This window comes from Elgaria multicarinata, chromosome 6 (genome assembly GCF_023053635.1).
Source record: "Elgaria multicarinata webbii isolate HBS135686 ecotype San Diego chromosome 6, rElgMul1.1.pri, whole genome shotgun sequence".
Lineage (NCBI taxonomy): Eukaryota > Metazoa > Chordata > Lepidosauria > Squamata > Anguidae > Elgaria > Elgaria multicarinata.
The window spans coordinates 77812847-77840080 of record NC_086176.1 but is presented as its reverse complement, the minus strand read 5'-3'; the positions used below and the strand labels follow the sequence as shown (position 1 = coordinate 77840080).

The 27234-nt window shown below is 40.9% G+C and overlaps 1 protein-coding gene across 8 annotated transcripts in view; it reads right to left on the bottom strand.

The window, feature by feature from the left end:
- MEF2C (myocyte enhancer factor 2C) overlaps positions 1-27234 on the bottom strand; it is a 215140-nt gene that overhangs the window by 36284 nt on the left and 151622 nt on the right. For 5 of the 8 annotated variants that reach the window (XM_063129628.1, XM_063129629.1, XM_063129631.1 and 2 more), the window contains 4 exons: positions 23365-23424; positions 23079-23216; positions 5357-5543; positions 2644-2691 (listed from right to left, as the gene is read on the bottom strand). In XM_063129628.1, coding sequence (XP_062985698.1) covers positions 2644-2691; positions 5357-5543; positions 23079-23216; positions 23365-23424 — 433 coding nt within the window. Of the gene's footprint in view, positions 1-2643; positions 2692-5356; positions 5544-23078; positions 23217-23280; positions 23425-27234 lie in introns of all 8 variants that reach the window. The other 3 variants (XM_063129637.1, XM_063129633.1, XM_063129634.1) reach the window with 3 other exon arrangements.

Below are 27234 nucleotides of genomic sequence, written 5' to 3'. Positions count from 1 at the left end.
AATTTCAATGTATAATGTGCTCCTTTAAAAAAAAAAAAAAAAGCAAAACAATCTCTCATATCTTATAGGTTAAATGTCAGCTGTTTTCCCACTTCCTGTTGGTGTGTGTGAAGATGATGGATGTAACTAAAAGATTACTTTAAAACATATTGGCTCAAGGTCAAGGAATTCTTATTCTTTCCTTTCAATCACAAGCTTCTGGTTTAAAAGAAAGTCGCCAAACCCATGGCAATATTTATAGCTTAGCAACTCTACTGAATAGGAAGTTTACTCTCATGTTGTTGGCAGTTGCAACTGTCACATGGCAAAGGTTATCCAATTAGAAGTAGTTTTGAAAAAATTTACTCTAGCAAACCTGAGATAACCTTGGTTTTACTTAAAAAATACCACAACTGGTATTTAATTGCGTAGGATTATAAAAAGTGGGCACTATTTCCATGTTCTATTTATGTTTGGGTAGATTCCTAAAGTAAAATTGTGGATGATTTCAGAATTATTATTCCAAACTATCTAAGCCAACAAAATAGCACAGTTTTGAAAACATGGAATATCTGACCTAAGAAGCTTTTTCCGTTTCCCATTACAGTGTAATTTGTTAAAGTACTGCAGAAACCAATGCCCTTATGGTAACAATCAGAAGTAGCTTCATTTTATAATTACTGTAGTAAAACTCAAAAACAACTCCATTCTTCTTCCTTTGTTACAAGTTTGCTATTTTTAGATGCAACAGGAAAATGCAAATGCATCAACTTCTAATTTGACAAGGACTATGTACCCGGGCAAACTGAACCATAGGAACATCGTATCAGCTTCTAACATGGTAACGGGAAACACACATGGGTCTCTGTTCCTCATGAAAAATAGTAAACAAAGAACTTTTGATATTTAAGAGAGGGAGAGAGAAGACTATCCAAAATAGAACCATTGTTGAATGATGCCACTGTGGCAGACGCTTCAACCTCATGATGACCTCTCATCTTCCTTTCTGCCCTACAGCAAATGACTCTTCTTACTGCTCCAAATTTAAGACCTAAAGAATGCACATCTGCAGTAAGGTCTAAACTCTAATTTGCCACAAAAGGAACCAGGATTCTTGACACAATTACACTTTTATCTGTTCATACAATTTATAAACACCCCTCTTCTACAGCAAGAACCCACTTGGCATTTACATTTTACCAAATTTCCAGGCAATATAGTTTCACTTAGTAAAAAAAAAAAAAGGAGCACTCTCTCATTTTCTAGTTGTTTAGCTGAGTCTCAATCCCACTGTGTTTCTAGTCAGCAAAATTTATGCCAATTTTGCATTTAGAGATGCATCCACTTCAATTCATGAAACTGTTTTTCAAAAATTGTCCTCCTTGCCAATGGTTGTCCTGAATTCTCTTAGGAGCAAAGAGGGGAAAAGAAGATTGCTATGCTTTAATAAACCAGCAGAGGACACTCATTAGTAGGTCAGTCAAGATTCATTCCAATCTTATTACTCTGGTGCTTTTAAGTTTCTATAATGTAAAAGGTCAAGAATCTTAGCACATGCTTTGAACAGTTTGTTTTTATATATTTATTTTTATTATTGCATTTACAGCCTGCTTTTTTTCTTCCAAAGAACCCAAGGCGGTGTACATAATCCTCCTCCTGTCCATTTTATTCTAACAACAATCCTGTGAGGTAGGTTTGAGAGTCTGTGACTGGCCCAAAGTGTCCTAGTGGGTTTCCATGGCTGGGTGGGGACTAGAACTCGGATCTCCTGACTCCCAGTCCAACACTTTAGCCACTACACCACACAGCTATTATCAAAGCGAAACAGAATTTGGCTAGCTAGAATTCCAGAATCAAGAAAAGTGATGAGACACTAATGATGAAGCTTATATATTCCTATTATCGGCACTTTCTATCCATACATGATTGTAGAAATAAACCTGTTAAATGCAGCACTGCTAGCTGACTTGATGCAATGACAGTTTTTATATCATGAAAGAGGTTTTAATGCTGCTAAATCCAATGTACCAGCCCCCAAGACAGTTCTTTTAAAAGCTCAAACAAGGACGTTATTAATGGAATGAATACATGAGTGTATGTATTCACTTGAATCAAAGATGGGGTCCCGATCATTACCTAAAACCTGCATTGTTTGGATTCAGTTTTTCACAGAAAACATTTTAAATCAGTGAAAATTTCACATGCATTATTTCTAGTTAAATGTGATGTGGGAATTACTGAGGCAGCTCAAGAAGCACTTGCCAGAAATTTCTGAAGCATTTCCTGGGATTACTGCAAAGATTCTTGTGCCTATGCCATTCCCATAATGCACTTGCATGTGACAATTTTTGTGACGAGTTTGTGAAAGGGCTTTTTGATTTAGCTGCACCCAATGAGAACTTGTCTTAATTGGAGTCTGCATGGTTGCACATAAGGAGTCTTTTCAAAAACAACAAAAACAGGAGACCCTTAAATGTAAAGAAGTCGGGAAGCTGAATATTGGTAAGGTTCATGGGAGTAGGATTTTCAAAGCATCGAGGGTTAACCTAATGCTGCTCCTAATTATATTATATAAAGTTATTTTTAGACGGTCCTCATGCTAACTCTCTGTTGTGGAGTCTGTAACCATTTTTAAAAGAGGACATAAAACATTCTTCTGTTTACCTGCACTGGTGCCTGCACCGGTTGTGAGGTCCCCACCCATCAGGCCACCTAGGAGAAGACAAAATAAAATAGTCAAACTGAGAGAGGAGCTGAAAGAAACCACAAAGGTCAAACAGAAATTACAGCCTATTCCTCAAAGCAATGCAAACCCTAGTGGAGTTCATACCACCAGAGTTCTTATAAAGATCAGGCTGTTTGAACCACACTGAGTTCTGTCTACATACAATTTGATCCAATCCCTCCTGCTGCGCATAAGCATTATTTAGTGGTTTCAGTGGGTAACAGCTCAGGACAATGCTGACTAGATCTGCAGTGAAGAAATTGCTACGTATCTCAATAAAGGATTCAACCCTCCACTGTTTTATTATGGCACTACATAAACTCACTGATGCTTTGTAGACTTTAATGCTGAAATGCTTTAATTCCTACTTAAAAGGAATGAGACCTGGCGTATTTCAATATTTTGAATATGCTCAAGTGACCTTTGCAGCAAATTAATACCAAGCTTGTGTAAATGCGTCTTGAAGCAACAATGCAAATACAAACCAATTACCTGCTCGGACCCTAAGGTCATCCCCAGGGGTCCTTCTCTGTGAGCCTCTGCCAAAGGAAGTGAAGCAGGTGGCTACTAGGAGGAGGGCCTTCTCTGCAGTGGCACCTTGTCTGTGGAATGAGCTCCCTAAAGAGGTTTGTCTGGCACCTACACTATGCCAGGTGAAGACCTTTTTATTTTCTCAGCATTTTAACAGTCTAGCAATTTAATTTTAAAATGTTGCTGTTTTAAATTTGTATTTTAAATCTGTATTAATTTCTGCATTGCTGCTTGATTTTACCCTGGTTGTATTTTTATATTGTAGTTTATATTATGCTTTTATACTGTTTGTTTTATATTTTGAATGGTTTTTATGGTTTTAATTTTTGTAAACCACCCAGAGAACTTCAGTTATTGGGTGGTATAAAAAAATATGCAATAAGCAAATAAATAAACCAATTGCTAATTACACGTACTTTAATGAAAAGCCTCTTTCCAGTGTCATAGCACCCCCTATGCCCACACCCTTGGCTCTTTCAGCACTCACAAGTATACCTGGGGCAGGACTGCCCAGCACTGACAAAGTGCCAGGCCCAGTTCAATCCCTTGAGGCAGTGATCCCACACGACTTGAGTTTGGGGTGCATCAAGGTTGGGATCCAATTAGCTGTTTTGCTGGCATAAATGTTTTGTACAGTGTACTAGAATTTCCCCAACTTTCCCCCCTAATTACACACCAGCTCCTTGATCATATTCTCGAAATTCCCTAAAATTTTGGAAACAACTTGTCAGGCAATGAGGGGGGCTGTTATCAGAATGGAGTTGGGGGGAAAGCTTGGGTAGTTATTTTCAGATCCCATCCCAGATGTTCAAAAGATCTGTGACTGAACAGTCCTCCAATGTACAGCTGACCCCAAGCTTTACCAATAGTCCTGATCCCTGCAAACCAGAAATGCAGGCTGTTCATGTCAGACTACTATACCATAACTGACTTGGGCTGTGGGATCTGCCTAGCTGGCTCCCAATGTATATATCTTATGGAAAAGTTAGATGCCTTTTCCTGGGACATGTGCTGTGCATTTGGTTATGTACCACAACCCTAACTGGAAGCTCCAAGAGAATGCCATTGGAGTGAATGACATCGGAAAACTACAGGTGATAATTCTGTGTTGCGTAACTACCAGAGAGGCATAATGGAAGTGCTTCCCTTGACACCTTTCCAAGAAATTTAGATGTATTGGTATGTTCACAAACACTGAGCTTTCTTTTTTTTAAAATTTCCTTATGCTGGAGACCTTATTTGACTCTTCTGAGTTCAACTTGCTTAAGGCTGACTCTGCTTCAAACAGACAGACTGAAGAAACCTAATTCCTGTTTATCCTACTTAGAGGTGATCCTGCACTTGGGTGGAAGATAGCATCTTGCTTATGAGGTGAGACAATCCAGCCTTGATATGGAACAATGCATCACAATCAATGAGATTCTAATGGCCCAACACATTATCACAAAGGCTACATTTAGCCTCTTACAGTAACTGCAGATTCAAATGACCTATTTTGTCAGCAAAGATAACCTCCCACTGACTATATGTTCAGATTCCTTCCCAAGTTTGTCAGGCATAAAAGAAGATGCATTGCATTTTTATGACATAGCAAATGGACCCAGATTCAGGTACTACATTCTACAACAACCTTGCTGAGTTTAACAGGGCAACTTTGGAGAAAATGGACTATGGACACAATCTATTGTTGCAAGCCTCATGTACAGGTTGCCTCATTTGTACCCATTTCTTCTAATGGGGCTTGCACAGAAGTTCAACACTGGACTGCACCCACTAATCCTCTTCATTTTTAAGACATTGTTCATTTGTTTTTATCTTTGCAATTTATTTCAGTTGTTGTTTTAATGAATTCAGTACACCACCCTGTGATTCGATAATGAAAGACAGTGCATACATTGTAAATAAATGAATGAATAGTGTGTGTCCTTTCATCTTATGAAGAATGTACAGAATTTATCTTTAGTTCTATTTAACTGCAAATTCTGAAGGGAGACCATCTTCAGATAATATATTATTTGGAGGTAAGAGAGGGAAGGAGAAGACTCTTGCTTTTCTAAATATAGCATGGAGACACAGAAGCAGAGCTACCAAAATGAAGAAATGGGATTGGGCAATGCCTACCTGTGTTACCTGCACTTGGTGGCCGGTGTGTCACACCAGGAGACATGCTATTCCGCTGTAAGGAAGGGTGAGCCAGAGGCAAAAGGTTGGGGTTACCCAATGTGCTTACTGGGTTGCTGTATACCAAGCTGTTGTGGTTGGACACTGGGATAGAAACCGGCATCTCAAAGTTAGGTGGTGGAACAGCCTGTACAAGTGAGAAAAAGGGAAACAAAAGACAAGAATAGTACAAAGGCACAACAGTCTCAGACTACAGTTATTCTATATTTAGTTCAAATATTTTGTAACTGCTGGCTAAAAAACACAGAATAGTCAGGAGAATATACATAAAAACCGAATGTTACCAGCAAGATATGTTGTTTAAAAATTGATCATGAATTAATATTCCTTCTCTCCCTCACTCCATTACATTTTCTGCACTTCCTTTGTATTAAAAAATTGGGAGTCCCCCCACCCCAACACACCCACTTCTGTTGAAAAGAAAACTCTGTTTCATTAAGCTTCATTTTAGCTTTGTTCCATTCACCGAAATCATAATTGCTTAATGGCGGTATCTTAACATGGTGACATAGATGAATGCAGATCAAAGAAACATGATTACGATGACTTCACTACTCAGAGAAATATTAGAAGGTGAAAAAATGCAAAAGGAAACCTTTTACTTTCGCCTGAAGAACCTTAGAAACTCAGGATTATGAAAAGTACAAACCTACATTATTTGTATTTTTGTGCAGAATGTACTTGCCTTTATTGTTCGTCAACAATAGTGATATAACATTTCCACCATATGAAGAAAGATATAATATTTTCCCCATTCGACATATATGTGGGGAAAAAACCTGGCCATAAGTGGAATTCTGCTCCTGCTGGTGAAAGGCAGGGAAGAAGACATTTTCATAGTTCCTTCCTCTCCGCAACTGCAGACATTTGTGCCAGCTGAAAATCTGGTCTGAAGGACTGGAAGGCCCTGTGAAACCGTGGGGGTAGTGCTGGGGGGTAGGAATGGGGAGGAGTCTTTTTTTTTTATTGCCTCCTGTCAGCAACAGCTTTCACTGGCGGGAACGCCCTTCTCTAAGTGGGAAAGAGGCGAATTCCCACTCTGGAGATTGATGCAAACAGAACACCACAGTTGCCAGCCAATCAGTGTGGTGCAATACTGCCTTTTACTGCAGACTGATGGAATTGGCTTTGCAGAGCTTGTCCCTGGAGAAATATGTTAATTTAAACAGAACAAGGTGAGTGCAGTTCTAGAGATGCAATATGGGGATAATAGTTACCCCTCTGCAATATAGGGCTAATAATATTGAACTATCTTACAGGAATATTATAATGATAATTTTATTGTGGACAAAATGATTGTTATTGTTTTTACAAAAGCTCCACAAGCAGGAGTTAGGTGCCTATGTGTTCTCAGTGTATGGGGAAAATACAATGAGTCAGAACGGGCAGCTTTTACTAAACTCGAAGTACATTGGTTCCTTATCGCTTATTTATTTTAAGTGATGTTTTTCCAATGGAGTTTCTAGTTCTTAAAATGTATTATCCACACATACACACACACCATTCTACACTTATTGCAAGAGTTTGAAATCATTAATTGGAATAAATCAGATGAATGAGCTTTCAAGGGGTAAACGTTAATAAACTTTCAACTTATACAGAAATCTTTATCAGGCAAAATAGAAAGCCATTACCAAAACAGCCCTGCTAAATATGTCAGGACCTGGTATGTTATAACCTGGTTCACATGTTATACTTTGATTTGGAGTATTTCTTCATAAAAGCAGGAAGTTGAAACAGCAATGACTATGAAAGGCACAATAAGCCCTGCAAAATCGATGTTGTATGATAAGATCAACCTGCAATGTTTCAGATTGTTCTTGTTTCTTCTTATGGGTTTTCTCGGTTCCCAGTTTTTGTTTTTCATAAGGAGTAAGAAAATCAGGGCACTATCCTTCCCAGCAATACATTATTCTTGGACAAAATTTTACTACTATTGCGAGAGAGAGAGAGAGAGAGAATGAATTACTGATTTTTTTAAAAAAAATATCCCTGTAACTGAGGAATATTTTACTGTTAGCAAACATGTGACTCTACAATACATGTTGTGAACTTCAGCTTTATATATATAAATTATAGAGTTTTTTTTTAATCTAGCCAGAAATGATATTGCACATTTGTCATTGCCACTGGCACACACATCGTTAAAAAGTTTCCTGTACTAAATAGTCCCTTATAATGTTTGTGGCAACAGTGTGACCAACACTGCTGCAATATAGACACTTTGGGGTATAACTTTCACAGTCACATATTGGGTATTGCCCATGATGAGCAACATAAATTGCCCTTTCATACCCAGATTTTTTGAACTGTCCTGAAATTTTATTTCTCCAATTGTACTTGGTGCTTATCTAGACATAACTTGCAGAGGTAGCCCTTCAGAAAAAGCCAGTGAAAGGCTATTTCTTCCAGTTATATCTCACAGTTTTCTTTAGTTTCCTTAAGGAATTAAACTGACTAGACCAAATGATATGGTCAGTTTCTCCGTTCCATTGCCTGTGGCATGACTTGGGGAAGAAGATGCAATTAGGAGTAGGGAAAGAGGAGAATGGAATGGAAAGCTACCCACCCCCACATTCCAACTTCCAGGATTCCAGCCCCTGGCCCATTAGGTGTGCACATGCTAGATCAGGAGCAAAGCTACAATCATAGCAATGAAGGAGAAGTTGTTCCTGCTTTTCAGAAAGTATCATCTTTATGCAGCCTGAGTATCTGTCCGTGAAAGAAGTAACTTCTGGAGCTGAAACTCTCCAGGGAACATTACCTATCTATGAAATCCAAGATGTCAAATTGGGAGAGTGGTAGTGCCAAAAGACTGATAATGCTTTGGTCATTGAGGGGGGCACCGTCCTTTGAAAAAGAATGTTTCCACATGTATTTCACAGGAAGTAACTTAATAAACTGCCTCCCTCTGAACCAGGTGTTACCAGAACAACAGAGGTCAACAAGGGTTATAGATAGTTGACCCAAGGTTAACGGTGCCTTCTCAGTTGGAGGCACTTCAGTTTGCCAACTGCTTCCTTTCGAGCCTAACAGAACTCTGCCTATAGACTACTTCTGTTTTAATCATCATCATCATCATCATCTATGTTACATTTGTTCAAAGCAACAGTCTAAGGGCTAGTCTGCACATCACAATCATCACATGGAGACCTCTTGAAACAAGCTCTCCATGTGGCAGCTGTAACATGTGAAGTGATTGGTATACTTCTAGGCCAAATTTACACTGGCAAAAAAATCTTGGCTCTGTGGTCAGGTTCCATGTTGCATTTGCAACATGCAAAGGCCAAGCCTATAAATTTATGCATGTAACTTTACTCTCTGAGGGCACAACCCTCAAATATAAGGTAAAACTACTCTATTTAGCTTTTTACTTAGTACACAATATTTATTCATTTCATTTATATCCCGTTTTTTTCCTCCAAGGAACCCAAGGCGACAATCCTCCTCCTCTCCATTTTATCCTCACAACAACAACCCTGTGAGGTAGGTTGGGCTGAGAATCTGTGACTGGCCCAAAGTCACTCAGTGGGTTTCCATGGCCGAGTGGGGACTAGAACCCAGATCTCCCGACTCCCAGTCCAACACTTTAGCCACTACACCACACTGACTCACTATATAGGCTTTTTGGCAGATAGAACAGTATATAATTGCTTGTAATAAACTAACAAACAAAATTATCTGCAGCTTTGTTACTATAAATTGGTCTAGTTTCTTTCTACTTCTGTTTTCCACCTACCCAAAGAACCTGTGAGTTTCATCTAAGGAGATGGTTCTGAGTAACAGTTGGCTTTTCCAGCATTCTGGATCACGTGGACAGCCTCCACAGAGACAGGAGGCTCTCCTCTTCAGACTGCTGCCTTCGATGAACTGAGGGCAAAAAATGCGCTGAGGGACGGGTAGCCTTGGAGTGCTTCTTCTCCTTGCACGTCTGCCTTATTTAGGTTCAGTACTCCTGCGTAGGGCTAGTGTCTTTGGACATTCACAAGAAATGACTGAACGTAGAATAATCCTCTGCCTTCTTCCCCTCTACGAGTCTCTTTTTTAGAAAGAACATTATATAGCTCTTGAATACTTTCTTGATTGAGATACTTCAGCATTTTTCACCAAATTGAAGACATTTTTATTTTAATTGGCTTTTTAATGGGTTCTGAGTAACATTTGCTGTTGCCTGTTCTGACTGTGATTTTATCTGAACCTATTATCTTTTTGATGCTAATTGCTTATTGATATGGTTTGTTATGATTATTTTTTTAATCTACACTTTTAGCTGCTTTAAATACATCAGCAGAAGAGCGGGATAGAAGTCATCATCGTCACCACCACTAGCATCATATCAGACTGAAGGTTAACAATAGGTCTTAAGAGAGTTGAAAGTTGTTTGAAAGGCAACTTTCCATGCTCGTGAGTATGTACACATTTCATGCTTCCTGTTGTCAAAGAGATTTTTAAAACAATACCAAAATGCTTGAAGGTTTGGAAACGGCAACTGATACAGAATGCAGGAGGAGCTAAAGTTAGGGTGCAATCCTATGGGATGCATTCTGGGTACTCATATGTCTCCTAACCATAGTCTTTTATAAATTTTTGGTTTAAACATTGAAATTCTAATTATATGCTTTAGAGCAGTGGTTCCCAAACTTTTTCAGGTAACCGCCCCCTTGGTTCCACAAACTCATGCCCAGTGCCCCCTACCATACAATATAAAAATCATTATTCAGAATAGCGGTTTTCAATGACCCACTAAGGAAGATAATAACAATAAAATTCAAAACAGTAACAATTAATTGAATACTTTATTCAAAATCCAGTTGGTGTGCTCTGCCACGCTGGCTGCAAACAGAGGCGTTCTGTCCCTTTCCCCTCCCTCCCTCGACAAGCCTGGGGTGGGTGCTTCCCATTTAGAGGGGATTCTAGGAGTTGAAGGACTTTTTTCTGTCTAAGCATGCATAAAATTGTGCCTTTAACTTATTATGTCACACTAGCATGAATACAGGAATCAAATAGGATTTCCTTCTTCAGTGGAACACACTTACTTAGGAGTAAGCACCATTTTGTTATAGGAAAGGATAATATATTTTAATTAAAATTTAAAAATAATTATCTGCCACCTGATACAGAGTTTTCCTATGGAAAACCCGGCTGGGGCTGAAGTAGAGGGGCACTAATTTTACTGTACTTATTGTCTTTAAATATGGTTAAATATCCCACAGTTACCTTGCTATTCTATTAATATAATTCATTTTCTCCTGTCTTTTCTTCACACTCTCTTCATTTTCAGGCTGAATCCTATGCACATTTACCTCAGAGTAAGTTCTATTGAACTCAGTGGGGCTTACTTCTGAGTAGACATACTTAGGATTGTGCTGCAGCTGTTTTTATGGTGACACAAGATACACACCTACCATGTTTACCAAAAGAACACTTAAAAAAAGGGGGTTGGACACCCTGAAATAAGCAAGGGCAGATAGGAATTGTTCCAGCAAGCATTCTGGAAAAAGGTGCTGTTGAATCTTCTTTAGCCAGGAAGGACCTGGGGAATTGCAATTCTCTCTCCCTCCCCCTTTTCTTTTCTCTCCCAATCCTGTTGTGGTCCAGATTTTTTTGGGGGTGGGAGCACACACACAAACACACAGCACATCTCTCTCTCTCTCTCTCTCTCTCCACCCCCCTCCCCCCAAGCATCACAATAGCTGCCAGGATGATTAGGACAGGAGGGCAGCAGCTCAGAGGGGAGATGGCCCCAATCTGCAACTCCTGATGTGGGAAAGGAGCCTGGTGATACCTTGCAGCAGCACAAGCAGTCCTGCTCCCCACCCAGCCGGCCGGCTGACTGCTGGTCTTGGTAGCTGCTCTGCCACCCGCCGTCCTCCACATGCTCCTTCCTCTCCGCAGCAGGGCTGCTGCTCCCGCCTTGTGCAGCAACTATAACGAGAGGTCTGCTGGGGCAGCTTGTAGGAGGGAGCTCTGGCCGAGGGAGGGAAGGAGCAAGCAAGCGTGGCTCCAGCAGGAAAGAAGCCCTGGGCCCTCCTAGGCAGGAGAAGAGTGGGCAGAGCAGTTGAATTCGCCGCTGCTTTCTGCTCTGCTGCCTCCTGTGGGCGCTTCCCCCACCCCCTGCTTATGGTGGGGCCGCTGTGGGCTTGAGATCGGAGGAGAGAGCGGCTGCATGAGTGAGAAAGTCCTTCCTGAGCAGGAGTGGGGTGGGGAGAGCAGCTGAATTTGCCGCTCTTTCCTGCTCTGTCCCTGGGTTTTAGGACCTTCTGGAGAGACCACCTTGAGCACCCCCCTGCCATCCCTTTCCCTCTTAACGCCCCCCTATGGAATCCCACCGCCCCCAGGGGGCGGTACCACACACTTTGGGAACCACTGCTTTAGAGTCTTGTAAACTGGCTCGTGAAGGCAGCGCCTCCTGAAAAGCAGGTCTAAATAGTGCTGTGTCGAATCCTGCCCCCAATTTTGGGGAACTTTTTCTCCCCACTATGAGAGAGGCTTTTTCCCCTGCCTCTTTCACAGGAAGGGGGAGAATTTCAGAAAGGAATGGGGACAGCATTTCCACATACCTTTTAAAAGTGTAGCTGGTTGTTTAGGGGGATATATATATATAAAAACCACCTCTGGCACTTGCAGGAGCCCAGCAGTTTTTCATGAATGCCTATTGGAGACATTGTGACCTCTCCCTCTCCAACAGGCATTCAGGAAGAACTCCTGGGCTCCTGCAAGTGACAGGGTGTTTTTTTAAAAAATAAAAAAATAGAAAGAGGACCCCTCAAAACTTCCTGCACTTCCTGCATAAAAAGTATCTAGAAACCCTGTCCCCTTCCCCAAGGAGAAATTTCTCCAAAATTCTCACTTCTCCCAGCCTCTTTTGCCAGAGGTTTCATCCTCCCACCAAATGCCAAAAATGGAATAATGAAATTTTCTGGCACAGCACTAGTAAAAAATCCCTTAAATAAAAATAAAATATTACAAAAACTCACAAAACTCATTTCACAGAGATGTGTGATTATATAGGATGCACCATGATCCCTGTCTCAGACTGCTTTCAGTTCACTGCCTCTGACTCCAGAAGGGCGACTTGAGGATGTGGAACTCACTTGTGCATCCTCTGCTGCAGCTACTCTTTTAGAATGTCTGAAGCCAATCTAAATATAGTGAGAATCATGGTCATATTGCAAACTTTGTTCTTGCTTAAAACCCTGGCATGACATTTCTCTAGCCAAAAACGGGGTGGGGGTGGGGAAACCAAACAAACAACCCCTTCTGCTTGCACACTGAACCTGTCCTACGAAGGAGGGTGTTTTTCAACACATCCACCACAGCTATGGAAGAAGCATGAGTTATGATGAAGGCTTAGTTTCTTAGGAAACATATGCACCATGTAATTTAAAATATCATACAATTATGTATCCAAGTATAGAAACACAATGGGGGAAATTCACCCTTTACAGCTCAAAGCCTGAACACTGGGGTTATGCAACAGGAACTTCTTAGAATTTGTGAGCTGGAAATAGAATCGAATGCGTCTCCTCTTCAAAAGGTAAAATAAAATTAGTAACTCCTATGCGATGGAGTAATGTGTTCCGCCTTTCTATCCTGATTCAGCCTCAGGACTACTTCAAATCCAACAGCCTAGAGGCTGCTCTGCCTGGAGAGCCATTCTCTGTAGCTGATAGTCACACAAAGCTCTTAATGGCAACCCCTTATTTTATGAATTTCATCAGAGGCCCTTCTCTTCTGCCGCTCCCAGACTGTGGAATGGCCTGCCTGGAGACTTAACAGTCTTTCTGAATTTTAAAAAGCTATGAAGACCGATCTCTTCCAGCAAGCCTACCCAGTCAAATTTTCAGACGTTTGGCTGTTATTTTAATGTATTCATTTTAAATGTTTTTAATAAGTTTTATGTATTTTTGTATTCAATGTTGTTTCCCTCCTTGATCCAGAGGAAGAGGTGGGTAATAAATAAATAAATATATTAGTATTATTTATATCCCATCTTTCTTTCATGTTGGAACTTAAAACTTCATGTTCTCAGGCAATCTCCCACCCAGGTGCTTATCATACTCAGACCTGCTGAGCTTCCACAAGATTGCTGCATCTGTTGTGTTTGGACCATACTATGAGAATTTATTCACAGTTATCTATTGAAAATTGGAAGTTTTACATGGCAAATAGATACAAAGGGCTCTGAATATGAAGCAGGTTCAAATCATCACCACTTCAGAACAGGCACATTATAAGATGGATCCCAACCAGCTCATGTGAGTCTTCCACACACATAGAGAGCAGAATTCCATGAGATACAATGGGCTGCCACTTGAATAAAATATGATTCCTCACCTATTATTTATTATTTATTGCATTTTTATACCACCCAATAGCTGAAGCTCCCTATGCATGAGTAAAAGTATATGGTGAGTGAGGTGGCCACCAACATAGACAGCTTTAAAAGGGGATTTATCAAATTCATGGAGGGTAAGGCTATCAATGGCTACCCCTCCTGATGGCTACATATTATCTCCAGTATCAGGGTCAAAATGACTCTGTATGCCTGTTGCAGTTGCTGGGAAGCCCAATTAGGAGAACATTCACATTTTGTTGTGGGCTTTCCATAGTTATCTGGATGGCCTCTGTCAGAACAGAATGCTGGACTATATAGGTCTTTGGTCTGCTTCAGCATGACTTATCTCATGTTATAAAGTGGCAATGGATCACACCTACTGTTTTCTCAATTTTTGAGCGGCACCTTGTTTTTGAAGTAGATTCAGTTTGTCTGAGATGGTTTCCTTCCCAGTTCAGTACTGTGAGATTACAAAATATACAGAATGCAAGGTATTCTATACAGAATCTTAGACAGTGATCTACACAATGAACCTGTGGCAAAGTGAATACAATAGTTCCATTTCCAACTTACTTTAGTTAATGGGCTACTGTGAAGCCATTCAACCTGGCAGGGTGCTAAGAGGTTTGAAGAGCTACATGCATGGCCAACTGCCTGCCACTTTTGCTTTCAGCAAGACTAGCAAGGTTTATGTAGTCTTTCAACTTCAAGTGAATTTGGGGGCATTGTTCGGCTTACCATGTGTACAGGCAAATTATACAGCTATACTCCTTTGCAACTCCAATTCATTTTAGCTGGGCTTGCACAGAAGATACTGGTGGAATGTTCCCTATATTGTTTTATGTCCTGTACTGTATTTGGAGCTGCATGTTTGGACAAACTGAGATGATAAATGTGGGAAGAATGTAAATACCACTTTCGATGGGGCAAGAGACCTATAAACACTGGTGGAAAAGAACATGGGACACTAATAGAAATGCAGGTCACCCAGTTAACTGGAAAACCCCTACCCATAATGTTATACTATAGAAATGATTAGTTTGCCAATGAATGCCCTTCACTCTTGCAGATTAAAAGAAATTCTGAAACCTTTGTTCCTTCCACTTTATGGAGAATAAACATGTAAACAAATGGTCATAAAACAGCATCCAGGTGTTTTATGAAAGTAAACTCAACTGCACTTCATGTGGACAAAATTCTTTTGCATCAGACTTGAGCCCAATTAAGTCAATGGAAAAACCTCGTTTCAAAAGAAAACACTTGTTTCAATGAATTTGTGCTATATAAAAGCATACATGGAACTTCAAAAATTCTTCAACCAATCTAAGATTGTCTGTAGTGAACATCCCTTTAATTGTTCTCACAATATTTTATTCTTTTTTATTTTATCTAGAAAGGTTCCCAGTGGAACGTGTCCATTATACCACACTATCTTCTTCTCTGCCAAAATTGCCAGTGAATTGCTGCCATGTTCAATATATGTCAAACTCAAAATCACGCAACAGATCAAATGTGAGATTTGTTAAGGTGGTCTACGTGGTGTTTTTGAACCATCCAAATAGTGGCCATTTGGAAAACATACACTCAAAATGCACTGCAATGATTGACTCAAATGTTTTTGCTGAAATGCTCTTACTTTTAATTTCAACCTATCTTGACCTTAAGAATACTTTACAGTGAAGTGACCTTCATAGTTGCCTAACTTTATAAGCTTGTAGAATCCTTTGCAGCACAAATACATGTATGATTGCAATCAGATGTTTCAGCTCACATGCACACGAACCCTTTCAAGACTATCAAAATATCATTTCTTAATCCCTATTCCCTCAGAAATAAATTTCTGGCCTTGTCTTTTTTATCTTACAAGCTCAGGAGCAGGGCTATCATATGTATCTTATCCCCGACCGAAAATGATTTCTGAGTCCTTTTGTTGTTGTTTATTCATTCAGTCGCTTCCGACTCTTCGTGACTTCATGGACCAGCCCATGCCAGAGCTTTCTGTCGGCTGTCGCCACTCCTAGCTCCCCCAAGGTCGAGTCCGTCACCTCCAGAATATCATCCATCCATCTTGCCCTTCGTCGGCCCCTCTTCTTTTTGCCTTCCACTTTCCCTAGCATCAGCCTCTTCTCCAGGGTATCCTATCTTCTCATTATGTGGCCAAAGTACTTCAGTTTTGCCTTTAATACCATTCCCTCAAGTGAGCAGTCTGGCTTTATTTCCTGGAGTATGGACTGGTTTGATCTTCTTGCAGTCCAAGGCACTCTCAGAATTTTCCTCCAACACCACAGTTCAAAAGCATCTATCTTCCTTCGCTCAGCTTTCCTTATGGTTCAGCTCTTGCAGCCATAGGTTACTACGGGGAATACCATTGCTTTAACTATGCGGACCTTTGTTGTCAGTGTGGTGTCTCTGCTCTTAACTATTTTATCAAGATTTGTCATTGCTCTCCTCCCAAGAAGTAAACGTCTTCTGATTTCCTGGCTGCAGTCAGCGTCTGCAGTAATCTTTGCGCCCAGAAATACAAAGTCTGTCACTGCCTCCACGTTTTCTCCCTCTATTTGCCAGTTATCAATCAAGCTGGTTGCCATTTCATTAATTCCCTCCCTCATTTTTTTTTAAAGCAGTCAAGCCAAATAGTGTAATGATCTCAGGACAGGTGTGAACTATGGGGGTAGAGTGTACATACCTCCAACAATGATATAGCTTAGGAGGACTTGTGGAGTTTAACCATTGCTCTATCTACAGTAGCTCAGTATTACCTATTCTGGCTAGCAGCAGCTCTCTAATGTCTCAGTCGTTTTATATGGAGTCATTGTGGATTGAATATTAGACCTTCCACAAGCAAAGTGAGCTATAGGCCCACCCTGCAGTGCAGTACAGACCATCAGGTAATGCAGACCATCATGGGTCAGATATGCTGCACAGTGCAGAGGGACGAAGGCTCATTGTATCTTCAAGTGCATCTGAAATACATCTGACCCATGGAATTACTACTAGTGTAGACATAGCCCTAGGACATAAGAACATAAGAAGAGCCATGCTGGATCAGACCAAGGGTCCATTTAGTACAGCACTCTGTTCACACAGTGGCATCTTTCCCCAACCTGGTAACCTTCAGATTATTTGGACTACAACTCCTATCAGCCTCAGACAGCATAGTCAGTGATTAGGAGTAATGGGAGTTGTATTCCAAAACATCTGGAGGAGGTCAGGTTGGTAGAGGCTATTATAGGATCAAGACTTATTGCAGATACTTCAGTTCACATTTTGTACTGAGATAAGGACACAGCCTGAGAAAAGGCTTTTAAAAGCCTGAGATAAGGCTTTTAAAAACTTGGAACAGGTACCCAATCCTTTCTTAGTTTCTGCTTCTGAAGAAATGAACAGGACATGGGAGCACCATGAAATTCACAAGAGCAGCATGGACTTTGTACTTGGGTTTCCACTCCAGAATGCAACGTAAAGTAAGAAGCTGTCCTTAGGCTGATTGATGTGCCAAACCACAGTACTTTAGGCACATCATATCTCTGTGTGGCATCACCTTTCTGCAATAATACCTCTTGTTTGATGCCCATGTTCTGTACCCTGAGGCAAAGGATAAAAATTGCCACATCACTAGCACTATTAAAAAATGAAAATTATCGTATCCTGCTCTTCCATTAGGGAGTTCAGGGCAGTGTACATTGTACACGCCCCCTTCTTTATCTTCACAACAACCTATGAGGCAGGTTAGACTGAAGGACAGCGCCTGGTTCAAGGACACACTTTGTGGTTGAAAGAGGATTTGAAGTGGATCTCCTAGCTCATCACTCTAACCACTACACCACACAGGCTCATTTTAGCCACCCTTTCCCAACCTGGTATCCTCCAGATGTCTTGGACTCCCATAACTCCAATCCAGCATGACCAGTGTCCATGATACTGTGGATCATGGAAACTGCAGTCCAACACATCAAGTCAGGAGAGGCTTTGCTAACCAGTTCACAGAAGTTACAGCCACTGCAACTCCCATGGGCACATGCCACGTCTTTTTAGGGGGCTTGGGTGAAAACTTTTGAGTCCTATGGCATGAAATCCTATCATAGGGATTCTCATAGGCACCACTGTTTTCAAAAACAGATGAGAGGTGCAATGTCTCCCTTTCAAACGTTTTGCCCTATGTGTATGTTCTCTCAGAAAAGATGTGGGCTTTATTCATTCCATCTTGCAACTCCAAGCTATGGTGCTGTGGCTCCTCTGCAGTGGCTGCAATAAATCACTCAGCATCGGCCTTAGGATAAATAGCACCCCTTGGTGAGGAGTACCTTTGGCGCCCCCCGCTGCTCACCTTTGCAGGGCTACCCAGAAGGTTTATGGGGTCTCGTGAAGGTGTGACGTTGGCACTCCATCCACTCAGCTTGGTACCCCAGGTGCTTGCCCAGCTCACTCAACCCTAAGACCAGCCCTGAGTTCACTGCCCATTGTACACTGTCAGTAAAGCTGGAATTGGCCCTCAATGAGATAAGATTGCAAAGGACACTGTATGAATCATGTGGACTTAGGTCCCAGACGCACAGCCAACTTTGGCATGGTAACTGTTGTGCACACCTTATCTGCAGCAGTCCCATGGCTGCTGATTGAGTGCCCAGAACACTACAAAGCCTGTCTTCAGTGTGATCCGACCTTTCTGAGCTCTTGCAGCGGCCTGGCCAAAGACCAGTCCAAATACCATTGTGTGCAAGCATTTAGCAATCACACTACTGCTTCACCTCTGGGCATCAGCAAGCATGCAGGGTGGTTACCATGCTGGGGATAGTTACACTGATTTGGCTTGACCCTTACAGTGCCTCTCATCATTTGATTTGAAACTGAGTTCCATCCCCAAATGTTCATTTCACCCTGCCAGTTACAAACTATGGAATATATGTATAGTAAACACACAAAACTCTCTCACACATTTTGATACAAGCAAATGAAATGCAACACATCCTAATACAGTCCCTCCATGACCTACACATTCTCCAACTCAGAAAAACAGAATGACTGTGCACATAAAGGCTTTGCTCGTGGCAAACCTCTTTTCTCCTGTAGCTGAAAACAGAAACACACGATTTTGACTTCTGTTCCTAGCAAAGGAAACAGACTGCTTCCTACAAGCAGCTGCTATGGCCATTTGGAGAAGGGGGGAGCAGCAGCAGAGGGCAGGGTGGTCATATGGGCCATCTCTAAAGTCTAGACGGTCTTATTCAGCACAGTGAAAGAAACCACTGCCAATGCTGCCCAGTATTTAACACAGAAGCAATATTTTGTTGACCTAGAAGAAGGGGCAGAAGGTGAGATGGGAAATCATTTCAATGCAAATATTTTCGACAGGTTCTTAACTTCTCCCCCCTACTCTGAAAGTGGGCTAGATGTTTCTCCTCAGTCCATTCACAAAAAAATATGTCACCGTGTATAATTTAAAGTACAGACGTCTACTGCCAGAAACAGGTTTCCGGTATTAGTTGTTATTACTCTCAGGGCGTTGGCCTTGGAAAAACAAGTAAACAAAAGGTATTACAATTTCATGGATTACAGAGGATTCGTGCTTTTACAAAGGAAGATAATTAGACTTGGTCCCCAGACTCTGCAGTTACTGAGAAGGAATGAAGGCATAGAAAAGGGCAGTGCCTGTAACACCAGCATAAAACGTAGAATTCCAGTCGGTTTTGCTTCTCCCAGTATTATCAATGATTAGCAGTAGATTCAGGAATGGCTAAAGAAAATATGTCTTTAAAAATTGTTTCATTAATTGTCAAAATTCACTGACATGGTGAAGATGTGGTATTGGTGGTTAGCTGAGATTGCTTTAAAATGGAACTGGTCAAGTTTATGATGGCTATATGGAATTTCCATCTTCTGAAGAAGCATGTTACTGAATACCAGTTGCAGGGGGAACATGCTATTGGCCTGGTGCAGACAACACGCTAAACCATGCTGCTGTGGTTAAGCAGCATGGTTTAGTGTGTTGTCTGAAACAGGCCATTGTATTCAAGTTTGGTTTGTTGGTTTACCATAGGCATCTGGTTGGCCACTGTGGGAACAAAATGCTTGGCTAGATTAAACTTTGATCTAATCCAGCAGGGTTCCTCTTTCATTCTTATCATGAAAGAAGTGGCACCTGCTGATGTTCTATCCATTCTTTATTAAATCTGGAGACCTCATTGGAATTCCATTTGAACAGAGGTTACCTTTCTGTTTCCTATCATGGGGCCTAAATGTAGCAACTAAAAAATGAATTATCTCCACTAGGTGAAGAAAAGAGGACTGGAGGTTTCAGAAGACCACTGAGGCAATAGCGATCATGTTATTGAGCAATATTTCCGTGTTGAAGCTTGGCCTTCTAAAATCACAGTGGCAACTTCAAAGCTCTCCTTCCGACATATGGAATTAAGCAAGTGAGAACAGCGTGAGTAGAAAGGGAAATACGAGTGTGCGTGCATTCAATTAAAAGTTGCATACACATGTTAAGCATTTCAGAAAAAGTGCTCAAAAGGAACATTGGTCCAATTTGGAGCTCTTCTAGTCTCTTGGGTGAAACGTTAAGGTTTCCAAAAGTTTGCGAAAACATGACTTTTACTACAAAGGCCAGATCAATTTAGCCAAGTGTTCTTTAATGCACATGAAAGATCTGCTCCCCTAGGAATGAGCTACAAACAGTCTAAAAAATGTAAATTGTGGCAGCAATTCTTAAGAGCAAATGTCTCCCATCTGGATGTCAGCTCTTGCACATTTAATTGGCTGTGCGTACACAAGTGGCTGGGCACATCTTGTAAATGGAGGGTAATTTTTGTTTTGTTTTTGCAGGCATAGATATTTGTTTCTCCTAGTGCTCAGTTGGTTTGTGCAAAGCGGCTCTCTGCTCACCAGTGGAAGGGCGACTGAATATCCCTGATCACTTGGGCATGCACAGCCAGAGCAGAGGCTTGCTTAAATTTAGTAAACTAGATTCAAAGGTGTATCTAGATGGGAAGTTACATCTCTAGATGGAAAATTACCTCTCTTTATTATGGTGGGTCTCTGATTCATTGCTTACAGTGCACTTGTGTTCATTGCCTAAAGTGATTCTGAATATGACCCACTTTTTTCAGCATAAAGACCACATGCCTTGGGGTTTTACTCAATTAGCCAAGCTGTTCTGGGCAGAGTGTATTTATCCTAGATTATTCTGTTGTTTGTTTTAATAATATATATTGGGAGAAATCTCACCAAAATCAAAATGGCGGAACTACAACAAATTCATGCTGTAGATTAGTGCAACTATGCAAGGAACAAGGCAAAAAAGAAAACAAAAAAACCCAACTCCACTCATCTTGCACGTGGACAAAAGCAAACAAGGGAAAAGCAATGGTGCTGAAAGGCAAGCGACAAAGTGGCTCAACCTATATGAAGCAAGTGTAATGCCTCCATCAGGTATGAATGCTCATTTCCGCTGCTGTAGTTTCCAAAAAGGTGCAGCTGGAATTATGTCAGTTCAGGCTCTTACTGTGCCTACACTGATCTTCAGAATTTTTAAAGAAGCTGAAGTCTCATCAACTCTGGTCCATGGTAAATTCATTGTGTAGTCTACAAGTCTTAAGGAGCAATTTATACAATTGCTAGAACGATGGCCACAGTATGCAACAGTCAGTATTAAGCTCCCAGTCTCCAAGCTTGGTTTCCATTGATAAGTAACTGCTTTATATGAAAGAGATAATGAACCCAAGATTCCAAAGGACAGCTGCAATTAGCTATTATGTGTGAATTCATCGTAATATGGTTTTAAAACAGAGTTTGGCAATTTGGGGAGGCCCAAGGACCAATTCCCCTCCAGCAATTCTTTTTTTTAAATTGATGATTTGTCACTAAAATCTGGCAGCAACTGCTATGGTTTACTAAGGAAAATTTAGTTTGTTTTGTACAGGTTTGCCAATGAATATCCAAGGCAGCCCACCGTTTTTTTCTACTTTTTTTGTGGGGGGCTGGGTTTGGGAGGATGACGGAGCAATTGGGACACACTGGGGTGAGGGGCAGGGGACAACATGCAGCCTGAGTGTTGTCCAACCTTGCTTTAAAATCTTGCAACTTTATCAGAATGAGGTTGCTAAAGGAACTTTAAAACCGAACTCCATTCTAAATCAATACCACAAGCATAATGCTATTCAATATAGCAGAGTCCCAAGGCACCTAAAAGGCTAAGAGATTTATTGTGATCTAAGCTTTAATGGACCAGAATCTCATCCACAAAAGGTTATGACATAATACATTTGTTAAGGGTGCAATCCTATGCATGTTTAAACAGGAAAAAAGTCCTACAATTCCCAGCATGCCCAGGCCAACAGTACTGTCTGGGGAACTTTGGGAGTTGTAGGACTTTTTCTGATTTGTCTAAACATGTATAGGATTGCAACCTAAGTCTTTTAAGTGCCAAAGGGTTCTTTGTTGTTTCTGTCTGTACCGGACAAATACAAGTGCCCCTCTGAAATCTGTCATCAAGTATTGTGCACATGAATAGCACTAATTGTACTTATGTAGTACTTGTAGTATGCATGTGAGGTTGCTCCCTTTATATGTTTGTGCAAAACAAAATAGCTACATGCAGAGTTATTTCTCTTAAGTATCTGGCAAGGCATATGACTGTTAGAAATTCTGTGTTGGTTAAAAGAATGTTTTAGCGCTCGTTAAAGCGTTACGGGGAATGCTGATGGAGCCAAAGCAAATCTTCTTTTGCAGCTGTAAAATCACCTCCAACACACAAACGTGACTGAATGCTACCATTAGGCTCTCATGCAGTCTGTTTTCCTGCAACTAGCAATTAGCTACATAACCCTTCAGTGTGGTAACTGAATTTAGAACATAGTTTCAATAATGGTGGTAGCAGGACTCATGTTCTTTAATTCACAATATGAAGACAAATTTGTACTGTACGCCATCTTTCTTTCTTTTTCTTTCTTTCTTTCAGCCCAAAGAAAGATGCCTGTGAATATGTTAACCTGTCCACAGCAAGGTTTACAGATGTTCTCTAAATACATTTTGGGGTAGCTAGTGTGGTAAACCAGAATTCTGAAAATTCACTGTACGTAACGTACATTATTTAAACTTCCTTCTTTAGGTTTTGCCTCTGGTTTTTCAAATGCATCTCATTAAGGAACTGCACACACCTCGAGAGCTAAAATATATAATGGTGCGGTATTTCCTACGTGCAATTTGGTTTTCATGGGTGTCTCTTGCCAAATATGCTTTTTCGTAAGAAACCAGAACTGAAAGGGTTAGGGTGTGTTACTGCAGTGGTTATCAGCAGACAGCCGTCTAACCTTTGGTACTTACAGGAATTTTATGGCTCTTGATCATATTATCAAATTCTTCATTAATTTTTTTGTATTTTTCTTCAGTGCGTGGGGTGAGGGCATAAGAGGAGTCGGGGTCGGGGCTTTCACAGCCTTTGTTTTCTTTCTTGTTCAATGCCTGCCAGGTTCAGAGAAATATCAGAAAGTAAAAAAAAAACGAAAGGGAACTCAAGAGTACTTACACATAATCTTTGCCTGCTGATCATTAGATCAATATCTTCATTAATTTTCCTGTACTTGTCCTCAGACTCAGGGCTGTGACCTACTGAATCGTCAGCATCGGGGTCTGGACTGTCACAGCCATTAAGTCCTTTCTTTCTCAACGTCTGAAATACATAATTTGGAAAGTTCAAGCCTTGACATAGGCTGCAAGAGAGAGATCCAGGGCCTTTACCATAGCTCAGGCTGCCTGGTGGGTGAAGGCTGTTACATATTGCATTAGGGAGAGAAAGAGAAGAAAGAAGCATTAGGTCAACAAACAGGAGCTCTTGTTACCAGCGGCAAAGAGAGCTACTACGACCTCTCCTGAATATGGAGTCAGTCAATAAATGGAGAGAGGACACAGTCTAATAAAATGTCTGCACTACCATCTATGCTAAGCCTTTCCCTGCAACAGGAACATCAGCAGGTTCAGCATTCACAGCTTTTTAGCACATAGAAAGGGTAATGTATTCGATCAAGCAGGGATCCAGAAACAACACTCTCCAGCTTTCACTCTGAAACAACACTCTGCGATATTAAGCCTCTAATGGTTCTTGCATTAATCAACAGGCACCTTCCCTCATGCTACTCTCAGCAAAAGAACTGAAATGGGAAATGGCCTAGCTGGTGCTGACATTGGCTTCATTTCACCCCCAAATTAAGTCGTGGCTAATTACCCAAGCCTTTGGGTTTTACTGACTATAGCTCAGTTTTGATTTAATTCCTTGGATTATTAATGCTGATTTTATATTGTTGTGGCTTAACGTTAAATTGTTTTCTATTACTGTACCCTCTCCTGAGATCTACTGATATAAGGAAGGTTAGAAATATTTTAATAATAAAGAAATAAGTCAGGACACTCAACACTGCCAATATTAGAGTTTCTAGTCATTGGGCTACTCTCAAAATAATACTCCCAAAAATAATTACACAGAAGAGACCTTAAAAACATCTATCTATCTATCTATCTATCTATCTATCTATCTATCTATCTATCTATCTCACTTTGAGAGTTCTAACCACTAAATAATAAGTTATATGCCCAAACCCTTCCTTATTAAGAAGTTGAGAGGGGCCATTATATATTATCCATAATTCTCACAACTCTATAGAGTAGAGTTTAGGCTAAAAATGATAATCCAACAATCTACCTTTTGAGCTTAACAGCTAAGCGGCATTTTGAGTCTGGGTCTCCCCTGTTCTAGTTCCATATTCTAACAATTTTTTGACTTGAAGAAGGGCTAAGGCCAGTGTGGAAAAGTGGATAAGGGCTTCTGGTCTGGTTGTGAGGAAAATCAGTTTAAGATCCCCCCTCAACCATTTAAGTTGTTCAGGGGCCCTGATGAAGTAATCTCTTAGCCTAGCCCATCTCCCAGAGTTGTCGAGCGGATAAAATGAAGTAGTGCAATACAAATGTGAAAAATATCCATACATCTAATCATTTGATCACTGATTTTAAAAGGGGCATGCAGGGGACTCTCTGATACACTAGGCTGGACAGAGTCCCTTGTTAATGATGCCAACGATCCAATACAGAGTTGGGCATACTTAGGACCAATGAAATCTCTCAAGGAAATGGAGACATAAACAATATACACATTTTAGTTCCCGATTGAGAACAAAACATTTCATTTAGTTTCTCATGTGGTCCAATTTAAAAATAACATATAAACCTAAAAAGAGTGAATAGCAATCGAAGGGTTTTTCTGTTCAGATTTCTGGAGGCTGGATAATCAACACAACAAAATCACAAGAGCTTGAAGTGTAACTCTTTTTAAAACACTTCCTTATAATACAATGTGCTGAAGGGGAATTAATCCTCGAGTGGTAGAGAGAAGCCTATTTCCCCCAGTTGTTGCTTCTTGCTGTGGATCTGAAATGTCTTTCTCTGTCATTGAAGGCCAGCCAGGTCTTACGCTCCTTGCTCCCATTAGGAAGATTTATGTCTCAAGTAACTCAAGGAGGCAGAAATCTGTGCAGTATATTCCCAGTCCACCCCTACTGTGAGTACAGAGGTTGCCACTGTATTTGGCAATGCAGGAAGTTCAATAAAGGTGTTAGATAGAATTTCGGAGCGTTTGCTCTTACTCATTCAAAACACAGTGCATTTTTGATGGCATGAATGTTTTCTTTAAATGTTAAGGATTCCATTTTTACAGACTCACGGCTGACAATCCAGCACACTCCAAGCAGTCCAGTTTACACCCAACATTTGGTACTGATGCTATTCAAGTAAGTACAACACGTTCAAGACCTGCTAAGCCACATGGGGCTGCAAATGGCAATCAGAAAAGACAGGTTCGTGCAAGTATTTCCATTTCTTGCACATCATCTATAACCTGGTCAGCAAAGGAAGGGATGTAGGGTCCTGGGTTTGCCAATATCTTCAAAGTGAACTGCTGGCAGCATCACACTGCAACAGCCACAACTCTTTCCACACCCAACTCTTGTTTCTGGGCTTGGAAGGTCAGAATTTACCACTCAGGAGACTAGATTTAGCTCTGGCATCTCCAATCATTTATGCCTCGTCTGTAGCTACACTTACTATATCCTTAATATTATTTTCCTCTTCATTTCCCATTTCAGGATGTTCTTAAAGCTCTCAAATAACATGTGTCCCCAATATTCAGCCTCAGTTTGATAATAAAAAAGTAGTAAAATACAATTTATGCATAACTGAAACCAGAGCCTGCCTTTCCATTAGGCAGAGGGAAGCTGTCGCCTCAGGTCACAGATGCTGGGAGGTAGCAGCAAGGTGTGCGAGGAGAAAGCTGTGAGCTACACAACTTGCTCTGCACCACCTAAGCTAGCCTGCTGCCTCTAAGTGTGGTGGAGAATACTGCCCCATCGTCAGTTTTGAAGAAATATTCAACTGCGAGTCCATTCAGCTTTTGTACATGGAATGGACTGGGCTGCCATCTTGTACTTTCCTCAACAGCAGACTATCTTGGGCTGTCCCTGAAAGCTGACTTGTAATTCTGAAGCAAAAAATGGCATCCACTAGGATTTCCACAAGACACAATTCATTGGGATGGGAACTTCTTTTGCACAAGTCCACTTGAACAGAATGGGAGACTCAACCTCAGGAATCTTATGCAGGAGACATTTCTTGTGGTTTATGCCGCCCTCTCCCCTCCCTCCCAACATCCTGGGGCAGTGGCACGGCTTGAGTTTAGTCATTCAGGCATTCACCGAGAGGCTCTGTGGGGAGGAGGGAGTGAATGAGTGCACATCAAGTGATCTGAAAACATGCAAGTTGGCTCCCTGTTCCGTGAGAGCTCAGCAGTTTACAATCTGACATAAGGCTACATCACTAGGCATCAGCAATTTTACTTATCCTAGATATCCACACCTGTCAGCGACTCTGCACCTGTTGTCTACTCTGGCAAAGACCAAATGACAGCAGCCAATCGTAGCTGCTTCTGCTGCAACATGGCCATAGATGGCTTTTCTCAGTTGTCTCTCTACAGACTGGGGCTGCTAATCTCTGTGGATTTCAGCAGTCTGCTTTTTGTACTTGCAATGTTGTCACAATTTTCAGCTCTTCACTGTGTTAAGTGTTTAAGAACGTCACATTCATGTTTCTTATACAGGCCAATAACTCTCTAATAGATTTAAAATTTGATCACATACAAGTTCAGGATTCTCTCCCGTCCCTGGCAAATTTTAAAAATGTGATTGCTCTCATTTGAAGAAAGATATCCTCTTTCTTTAAAACATGTCATCAGCCTAACTTCCTAATGGCAGGGAAAGTGGACAAAGTCATAGAAGTGTAGACATTATTAGCAAAATAATAAATATGGTGTCAAACATTTATTGATATCCTATATTTTAGCTAATATGTTTGGTTTGATGGATGGTATCTTCTGTTCACTGAAGATTCTACACTGTGTTCTAGTGTATTGCATGAGAAAAGTTAAATTAAATCCAAAGAC